At 44.6% G+C, this 9,727-nt stretch overlaps 4 protein-coding genes across 4 annotated transcripts in view; 2 read left to right on the forward strand and 2 right to left on the reverse strand.

The window, feature by feature from the left end:
* The window catches only part of LOC126559372 (DNA-directed RNA polymerase II subunit Rpb4), a 254,757-nt gene that overhangs the window by 1,066 nt on the left and 243,964 nt on the right, over window positions 1-9,727 (reverse strand). The window lies entirely within an intron of this gene.
* Window positions 15-4,068, forward strand: LOC126559478 (dynein light chain Tctex-type). The gene is made up of 3 exons (XM_050215642.1): window positions 15-170; window positions 1,203-1,368; window positions 3,910-4,068. The coding sequence occupies exons 1-3, from the start codon at window positions 150-152 to the stop codon at window positions 4,056-4,058; spliced, it is 336 nt and encodes a 111-aa protein (XP_050071599.1). The 5' UTR covers window positions 15-149; the 3' UTR covers window positions 4,059-4,068.
* Window positions 1,558-3,267, reverse strand: LOC126558067 (uncharacterized PE-PGRS family protein PE_PGRS54-like). The gene is made up of 2 exons (XM_050214006.1): window positions 2,805-3,267; window positions 1,558-2,549 (listed from the first exon to the last, which is right to left on the reverse strand). Exons 1-2 carry the CDS (start codon window positions 3,133-3,135, stop codon window positions 1,558-1,560), a joined length of 1,323 nt encoding a protein of 440 aa, XP_050069963.1. The 5' UTR covers window positions 3,136-3,267.
* Window positions 8,249-9,727, forward strand: LOC126559961 (uncharacterized). The gene is made up of 2 exons (XM_050216121.1): window positions 8,249-8,373; window positions 9,571-9,727. Exons 1-2 carry the CDS (start codon window positions 8,249-8,251, stop codon window positions 9,725-9,727), a joined length of 282 nt encoding a protein of 93 aa, XP_050072078.1.

A 9,727-nucleotide genomic window follows, 5' to 3' on the forward strand; every position in this document is an offset into this window, starting at 1 on the left:
CAGAAACAAAAGGGCTGTCAAAAATCGTGGGCAGAAAAGCACAAACGCTGTACGGAACGTTCTGGGAATTAATGTTCGTCAGTTTGTAGCGGCTCCGGCATATTCAAAACAGTGCGTGATTGCGTGAATATTTGGATCATTAAATCGTCATGGAAGACGGCAAAGAAGAGGTAAGCAAGGTCATCGATTTAAAAGTGCAACACACGGGGTTCTGGTGCAGTGTGTCGTGTTGTGCGAGATGCAACATTAGCATGGACCACCAGGAAGAGGCACCAATATTTGATATACCAGCTGACGTTGAAGAATTCCGTCATCATCACTTCAAGGTGGTCGATACTGGTGCTCCAGAATTTTGTTTTTGGCTGGCTAAGGAACATTCCAGGCTAGGCAGAAAGCTTGTGGTATCATTTTTCAATGTCTGCTTGATTTCATCTCAAATTCATTTCACGACAAACTTCCACAGAGTGTAAGCAACCACATCTTCTATGGTACAGATGAATTGTAGAATGAAATTAAACCTTATTTACATGTTTATTGTACTGCGTGAACGAATGGCATGTATTAAAATATCTGGTTTAGCTTTAGCCGTGTAAAAGGCGTAACATTAGGGCTAAGATGAAAGTTTCCGTGAAGAATGCGTCAGCGACACCTTACTCGGAGGTGCGATGATGCCATTGTTTGCGATTGATGACACCCGGTCATGCAACGCATCGCGTTTCGGCACGGTTTACGTTGATGGCTTATTTTCCGCAGCCAAGTACGGAAGTAGTATCCTTTCGGCATAGGTAGTAGTAATTTATCTACCACCAATCTTGTACCAACAAACATGTGGGCGAGAATAAAAAAAAGTTAGAAATTGCCAACGGTTAGATTTTGTTCTGACCTCGTTCTACCGACACGCAGCGTTGCTCACAAGCAAGCGCATTGATCAAACTTTGGCGCGAAGTAATTCGTGTTTGACGCTGGTAGGTTGTGTTTCTTTCCATTGCCGGATGGAAATGGTGTAGTTGAAGTCCTGGGATCAGGTAGGGACACAGGAAATAATAACAACTTCCCCCTAGGATTAAACTTTTTCTACAGGGGATGATTATCCCCGATGAATTCTCCGAGGTTCGTCCGCAGTTGGTGGATGGATCTAGAGCACGAATGTTATTTTACTTACCCAGCAAGACTAATCGCGCGCTATGTTAATTCTTCATCAGCACCAGTTCGTTGTGGACGATGTGAGCAAGATCATCAAGGAAGCGATCGAGACTACGATCGGGGGGAATGCATATCAGCATGATAAAGTCAACAATTGGACCGGATCGGTGGTGGAGAGCTGCCTTAGCGTGCTAACAAAGCTACAGAAGCCTTATAAATACATAGGTAAGTCGCATAAGTGTGCAAGGAATGCTAGGAACACAATTCGACATGGATTCTTTCGTTTATTGCTGATTTATAGTAGTAGTAGAAGTAGCTATCTTTTTACACAAAAATCTCTATTGTGTGCTGCGTTTGTGGGGGAGGGGGGGGGGGGCGGATGTAAGGGCAACCGGAAGGGCAGGGCTGTTTGATTTATCCATTGAAGCCAAATCGGGCACCGGCTCCTGCTCCAATTCCACCTCCAAATCCTGCACCAATTCCTGCTCCGAATCCAGCTCCAATTCCACCGTTGAGCCCTGCTCGCGCTCCCAAATTTCCGCCAATTCCAAAACCTGCACGAGTACCAGCGTTCACACCAACCGGAAGACTGGCTCCGGCTCGCAGTCCACCATTAGCGGCAGCCGCCAATCCCGTTCCGATACCACCGATTGCGTTGCCTAGTCCACCGAGGACACCAGTAGCGAGGTTGGCCGCACCACCGAGAATACCGGATGCGAGATTCAGTCCTGATCCGGCAACAGCGCCAGCAGCGTTAACAGCCGTACCGATTACGTTGCCCGCCGTGTTGGCGGCAGCACCGATGATGGGACGAATAATTCCAGGTCCACGGATACCGCCTCCGATACCGAAACCGATGCCGCCACCTCCGCGCAGTCCAATTCCGGCGCCGAAACCGATTCCGATTCTTCCGCCATGGCCTCCACAGCCGCCTCGGATGATCGGAGCGGCAGTGGTTGTTGTTCCAGCTGCGGCAGCAGCGGTAGTGGTGGTGGTGGCGGCGGCGGCGGTCGTCGTCGTCGTGGACAGGCCGTTGAGAATTTGGGTAAGAATCGTCAGCAGATTGGGATCGGATGTAGAAATCACGGTCGTTGATCCATTGATGTTGATCGTAATCGAGATGGATGGAGCGGCTGTCGTTGTGGTAGCGGCGGCGGCGGTGGTAGTGGTCGCAGCGGCAGTCGTGGCTGCAGTAGTGGCGGCCGTGGTGGCTGCGACGGTGGTGGTGGTAGCAGCGGTGGTCGCAGCGACGGTAGTCGGTGCAGCCGTAGTGGTCGTAGCGGCAGCCGTAGTAGTCGTGGCGGCCGCGGTAGTTGTCGTAGCGGCAACTGTAGTGGTAGTAGCAGACAGTGCTGCGATAATAGCAGCGATCGTGGCTTGATCGGTTGAAGCGACAGTTACGATACCTGAAAAGAGTGTCAAAGGAAAAATCGCGATCAGTTTTCGCTTTCCAAAAGCCCTCAATATATTGCCACAGGGCAGTCCGGTAGTGGTGTTCACAGGCAGGACCGAGGTTCAAATTCCATCCGGGACCGTTGCCCCGTAGTAACGACCTTGACTATCCAATTACGTGATATCAGTAAGTTTAGTAAACTATTTGATGGCCGATATGACCTAGACGAGGTCGTTAAGCCAAGAAGATATTACCAAAAGTTACTTACTTCCGTTGATGTTAAAAACAACAGTATTTCCCGTTGCGGAAGCGGTTGTGGCGGCTGCTGCGGTAGTGGTTGGAGCAGCGGTAGTCGTTGTTGCAGCGGCAGCGATGGTCGTAGGGGCAACAGTAACGGCTGGGGCGGCGGTGGTAGTTACGGGTGCGACGGTGGTAGTTGCTGCCGCAGCTACCGTTGTGGCCACGGTAACGCCAATGATAGAGGACGAGCCGAGGACAGTGACACCGATGCCTCCTACTCCGACACCGATCTGGGCAAGCGTGCTGCCGGTGAGCAGGCACACGGCAAGCAGGATAGAAGTAAGGTAGTGCTGCTTCATTTCGTCGAAGGCTGAAATGAGTTGCTGATGATAACCGATGATTCTGAACCGATCGCAGATCCTTTGCTTTTATATATGCCGAAGCTATCGTTTTTTCGTCGATTCTTTATCAATTAATTCGCTTGTTGGTGGGACAAGCACGTTCTGTGGCCGAAAAGCGCGCCAAGCACATATCCTAAAAGGAAATTGTTGTTCTAACGGTCAAAGTGCGTCAATTGGCAGATGATGCAGATGGATATGGAAACAGTGAAACCGATTGTTGTTTAGGTTGTGTGACCTTAGAACAGACACGACTTAGAAGAACCAAACTGTTTCTTTCCGATTTTTGAAAAGGATCAAAATATAAACAGTTCATGCGTGTATTTCAATTTTGGCAAGTCATAGAAGAAGATTGTCGATGTAAATTTGTAGTATAGTTGTGTGAAAAGAAACAGATGCGATTTTTGTTTCGACTAGATCCAATCGTATTCACAACGTTTACGCCCGCCTTCCTCTTTACGAAGTCCTCTGTAAAACGAAAAGTGCTAAAGAGGCAATATATTATACCTTTTGGTGAGACACTAGATAACGTTGCGTGTGGCACGCAGAACGTTTAATTCGGTTCATTCTCAATGGGGTTGCCCTGGGATGATGAGAATCGCGCCGCAATCGTGATGTTGTTAGTGTCACATTTACACGTTTTCATCGTCGACTGATTAAGTGTTGCTGTTCAGATTTATAAAGTTAACATTTTTTGGTTGTTTTGTCTTTGTATCTCTTCTTCTCTCCATTTAGTAACGTGCATGATAATGCAAAAGAATGGTGCTGGACTGCACACGGCAAGTTCTTGCTACTGGAACAACGAAACGGACGGTTCCTGCACGGTGCGCTGGGAAAACAAGACGATGTACTGCATCGTATCGGTGTTTGGACTTTCGATCTAAAAGCAATGCAGTGAACTACTGTTGTTAATTGCAAATTTCCAAAACAAACCGTCAATTTGATTGTCCTTTTATTATGTGTTTTAAGTATCTTTTCTTAATCCGTCGTTGCTGTGTGTGTGCGTGTCTTTCCACTTAGCAGCGCTACATGTACGTAATGTAGTGTGCAACTCTCCGTCTCCAATATCGGTCCGGATCGTGTGCATGATTAGTAGGAGGACAACTTTTCCCATGTAAGAAAACGCTTAACCGATGTTTGTTGAGTTTATTTATTTTTATGCAATAATAATCACACTGATTCATGCAACTCTCGCGCACAAGCGATGTTTGTCCCTTGTATGAAAGTTGGAGCCATTAGAAGAAAAAAGAGGATTAGCATACAGAAATAAGGTCTTGGCGCTTTTGTTGCTTGTTTTGAATTTTCCCTCCTTCTGGAGAAGGTCAGGGGCTGAGGTAAGAAGATAAGATAGTGTGTGATATGTCCGCAATGCAAAAAAAAAAAAAAATCGAATTATAATGTTTAGTCATAGGAACCATAGGGTTTACCGCACTTTCCTACTCACTATATCGTACGAGGCTGTGCAGCTCTCTGTGTGTTTGTGTAGAGAAGTTGTGAGATGCTCTGGTAATTGAAGGAAAAGATGCAATAGTACTAGTAGCAACAGAATGCAGTATAGCACAACTAAACAAAAATATACACAGATTACAAGTTAGATAGTACTAACTTTGGAAACGGCGGGAAAGGTAATTGGCAGAATGAAAGTGTAAATTTTCGTGTGTCCATACGGCGAGGTAAGCGGCGAATAGTATGAGTAACTAATTAAGATTATGACACAGGTGTTTGCTTAAAACAACATGATTAAACGCATGGTTTTCGTTGAGCTAAGCGCGAAGAAAAAAAGAATTCACAATACACACATAGAATGTAAGAACTGATACACGGATAACTCATCCACGTGGTATAATTCACGAAAGAACAAACTCCTTGTTGCGGACAAAGTGTGTTACGGGCACGAACACGCAAGACAAAACTCGATTCGGCGAGCCGGTTAGGCGGTAAGTATCTATTTGAATGAAAGACATTTTTCATCGTTGAAATTTTATCGAGCAACTCGTGTTTGGAATAGTTTCTTTCTTTGGCTCTCTAGTTCGAGTTTCGAGCTTTTTTTTGGCACAGCGTCACAACGTCGTCATAGTTCGGAGAGCGTAAGTAAGCGATCAATATAACTTCGTACATGTTGATACAGGTGACTGTACCATAAACACTATGATTTAAGGGATCTTAAGGGACATCTTTATGCGAAAAGTTGTGTACAGATATGTACTACAGCGTCATATTTTACGATGAGAGTGGTTTCTTTGACGCGTTTGAAATAAAGCAAGAGGTCGTGGCCTACAAAGTCTGGACGGACTTCTCGACTGGTATAGCTGGACACACGGGATGATCACTCCATGCTAGTTATGCACAGTATTAGTATTTTCTCTTAAAAAAAAAGATAAATTTTGATCCAATCTTCCTTATTTAACGATTTTTGTGAGCTTGTTTGAAAAAACCTTTTTTTTTTCTTTCGGTTGTGTATCAACGTGGAAAGAAGGGAACTGTTTCTTTGATGTTGAAACTTGTCGTTTGTTTTAGCTATTTGTTTATATTCATGTTGAGATCGTTTTAAAAAGCATCCACCCATGTTTCACAGCGGATCTCTCACTACTACTAGGTGAGGTACAAGATTCACCTGAGGCTATTTTCTTGGGCAAACATTGAGAGTAAATTTGTATCCCTTCTTTGGATCGGGTTCATATAATTAGCCATGAATTTTCATGATCCTTTCCACGTCGGATGGAGTCAGTCGGTAAAGGAGTATTCTGTTTGATGAAAAATAAAAAGTATCGGAAAAAGCATACATGAGGTAGAGAAGCATACTGGAATGCTTTCTCCTGATCGAAATACGCTAGTTTAGAAGTGAAACGTAGCAGCATCCAATGTATCGAATCCTTGCCTCCATTTTGAACTCGGTGTCGGCAAACATGTGCAATAAATAATGCATCATCGGTAACGATATTATCTGCGGCAGAGGCTATTGCAAAGTGCTGCCGGCTAGAACTACTCAGAAGCGGCCAGCGGTCTCTGATTCATTGGGCAAGGCGTTTTAAGGCCCAGCTAAGTAGGCAACGGAAATGGCGTAGAAAAAAGGGATGTACGATGACGATGACGTTTAATGCGGGCTAACATGCCACATGTGTTGGGGGGGCCAAATACCCGGAAGCAATAAAAAGGGGGTGTGTCTGAAGTGTGTGGGATGATGTGGGAGTGGGACGTCTGCACCTGCCGAGAAAAAGTTCATGAAGCTTCTCACGTGCGCGCATTTTCGTCTGCGTGGTATGCAATTTAGATGATGTACTACTGTACGGTGTACCCGGGGAATACGTTGAATGAAGCCTGAGTCTATCGAAGGACTTATAGTTTTTGTGCCCCAGGTTTTGGTGCAAGTCAATCAGACGAAAGGAGAAGATTTTTTTACTTTCGTTTTACCCGACGATTTCTGGTGTTGGGGCGAGAGTAGACCGAACAGAATCAAGCATCATCATTGGGTACCGCTTTTGTGAGATTCTTATACCGGTACCGAAGATTTATTCACTCGAGAAAATATGAAACGATAAAGAATTCCCACTTGAACGGTTCAACGATGCATGGAATTTTGGGATGTGATCGGAAACAGTTATTCAGAATGGATGTACAGTTGCAAGACAGTACGAAGAATACGAGCAGCGTGTGCAATTGCATGTAGAGCGTAATTGTGATGTGATGGGGGGACACGTGCAGCGGATACAAGACAATTACGAGTTAAGAGCTTTTAAATAGTTTAGGTGATATGAGAGCTTGATGTTTCTTCTGATGAAATGAATCTCTTTTTTTTTTTGAGTTGCATCCTACAAATACAACTTTCAGCCTTTTTTCACTCAAGACACCATTTTCGCTTTGCTTTAGATTTACTAAATCAATCCTTCCACCTAACTAACCCCCTTCGCTTGTTGCATTATGTATGAAAACATCCCTTTACCTCTTCTCTAAACAAGAATCCCTTCTTTACCATTTCCCCAAGATGATCCAACGAATCTTTTCCTTCACGAGAGAAAATAAACATTCACACATACGCGAACCGATATAATATTGCCATAAAAAAATAGTTACAAACTAGTAATAACAAACCCAGAAGCAAAACGGTCGGTCGTGAATATCGGAAAGATTTGGGCATGTATTTATTTTCCAGTAAGTTTGTCGGTTTCACTTACAACCGAAAGAAAGCGAAGTGTGGAGGTGAAGAAGAAAGCTTCTTTTAAAGTTTTTATATCATATGCTGTTCCTTTTTCCCTACTTTCGATAAGGAAACTTGTATAGTGAGGAAGGTAAGGTGCTTTCGTTTCTGGCCTTTCGGGAAGGTTGTGTAAAACACGCGCACGTGTGGCAAAAGCAAAACATACGACGAACAGCTGTTCGAAGTGAATCATACAGAAAACCCCACACCCGTGAGAAAACACGTGCAAAAATGAGAGAGTAAAATGAGGATTGTTTGGAAGAGAGAGAGACTTTCCCGATTGGTTCATTATAAAAAAAAATTAAAGGGATTCGAATAGGACCTTTTTAAATTGTAAAAAAGCATAACTTTGGAGGAATTTGTGGATTCTGTTTGCTACGAAGAAGATTTAGGGACAGTCAACTATCTTCAAAAATCGATTCCTTGGAAAATATGAGAAAATGCACAAAATCCGTCAGCACGATACGTTTAGTCGAGATTTAAACCCTGGTACAATTATGAAACATGCTGCAACACATTCATCGATGCTAAACTACGCTTTATCCAGTAGTGGAACTAGCGCGAGAGAGATCGAAATTGGAAGAGAGCATGAACACTCTTCATATCTCTCTCGTATTGAATCAAACCTATTCCGTTAATATATCTGTTTTTAAATCTCTTTTTTTAAACTGTTTTGTAATTATTTTGTTCTTTAAAGATGACTTTGAAACACTCGCTAAAGGTTTGTTGAAAATATCTTCAAGAAACAAGAGTCGCTTTTTACATAAATTAATCTTCACGTAATGTTCCAAAACACCGGCTCCGTTTCATAAGCTCGAGCATGAACACGATGAACCAACTGTGCATGAATCTCTCACGCGAGCAGATGACCGCTGGAGCATGGCGAGATATCTGGCTGAAGTAGTCGTGCGAAATATTCGATGCGTTTTCCGTTGCGAGACTTCCAACGAAGCGGTCGTGCTCATCAAGACTCAACAGGCGCACTCGGTGGAAAAGTGTCCAAAGTACGCGATTTCAAATATCGAGTGACTGCGGAGGAAAAAACGCGTGCCCTTTTAGCGAACCGTTCGGGCACTCGTGTTTGTAACAATCGGTACTAGAAGAAAAACGAGGAAAAATAATCAACATTGTTGAGTGTTGAGTTTATTTTGCAGTTAATTGGCCATCGTAAAGCCGGTCGATCGAGCGGGGAGAGCAAATTGAATGAATAATTAAAGAGTTTCGCGATCGCTGACCGGACGGCGTCGACATTCTACATCAGGTAATTACAACCACTCGGTTCGCTCGGAGTGCCGCGTTCCAACGATTCCGCCACTTCCCGCCCAGTGATCTCGATCACCAATCGTAGTAGTGATCTCGTTTACAAAAGGGCCTCCGTCTGTCTAACCCACGTTTCGAATTCTATTAGACAAGTGCGGGAGAGGCTGAAGCAAAAAAACTTCCCAACCCTCCTTACACCGAACGCGAGTGAGCGTTTGATGTGTCAAAACCTGACCTAAAGTTCCCGCCTGCGTTGTGGTGCGTGGAAACACGACACGGAAAAGTGAGTGTTACATTTCAAGAATCGGCACATCGAGATATACGCCTTCTGTACCCGGGGCGCCTTGGTCTTTCTGAAAAGCGTGACGCGGTCAAAACAAACAGCAGCAGCAAGAAACAAACCATCCCGCGCGAAAGGCAAAAGTGTACTTCCAATTTGTTTACTTTCGCAGGAGCAAGTTTCCGTTCGCGGTCCACGGGTGGGTAAAGTGATGCGGATTATTTGATTGCTTATCATCCGATTGCTGCTTCTTAGGTTTGTGCTGAAGGTGTTTTACAGTGCAGACTTGGGCTCGAAATTGTGGCTGGAAGCAATTCAATCTCACTAATCAGAAACCCCGCACGTATCCGGTTGGGTTTTGGTGTGTAACAAGTGAAACGGGGGAACGCTTCGGCTGTAGCACGCGAGCGAGTGAACCGAGTACTCGGGACTCTTTTCCCGCGCAGCAACCTGTGACGATCAATTATTCAAAATATTCGCGCAACAACACCGGCACTCGCCGGAAGCTTCTAATCCCAAGTGTAAAGTGTAAGGAACGGAAGAAGGTCCTGTTTCAGTTGTCCGTGCCGAAAATCGTGAAAACCAACGTAAAAATTGCAGTCCAAGTGAGGTTTTTTGTGTGGTCGGTTTAGGCAAATTCGTATACAATTGTTTGTGCCAGGAAGTGTCACTGTGAAGTCTTTTCAAAGCTAAGTGAAGCATTTCAAGGCTTACTGTGCTGTGCAATCGGTCAAAACAGCTACCGTTTTGGACGAAAAGTGTGCTGCTGCCGTGTAGCTGTGCTCTTGTACATCCGTCAACTTCACTGGACCGATTGA

Source organism: Anopheles maculipalpis, chromosome 2RL (assembly GCF_943734695.1).
Source record: "Anopheles maculipalpis chromosome 2RL, idAnoMacuDA_375_x, whole genome shotgun sequence".
Taxonomy (NCBI): Eukaryota; Metazoa; Arthropoda; class Insecta; order Diptera; family Culicidae; genus Anopheles; species Anopheles maculipalpis.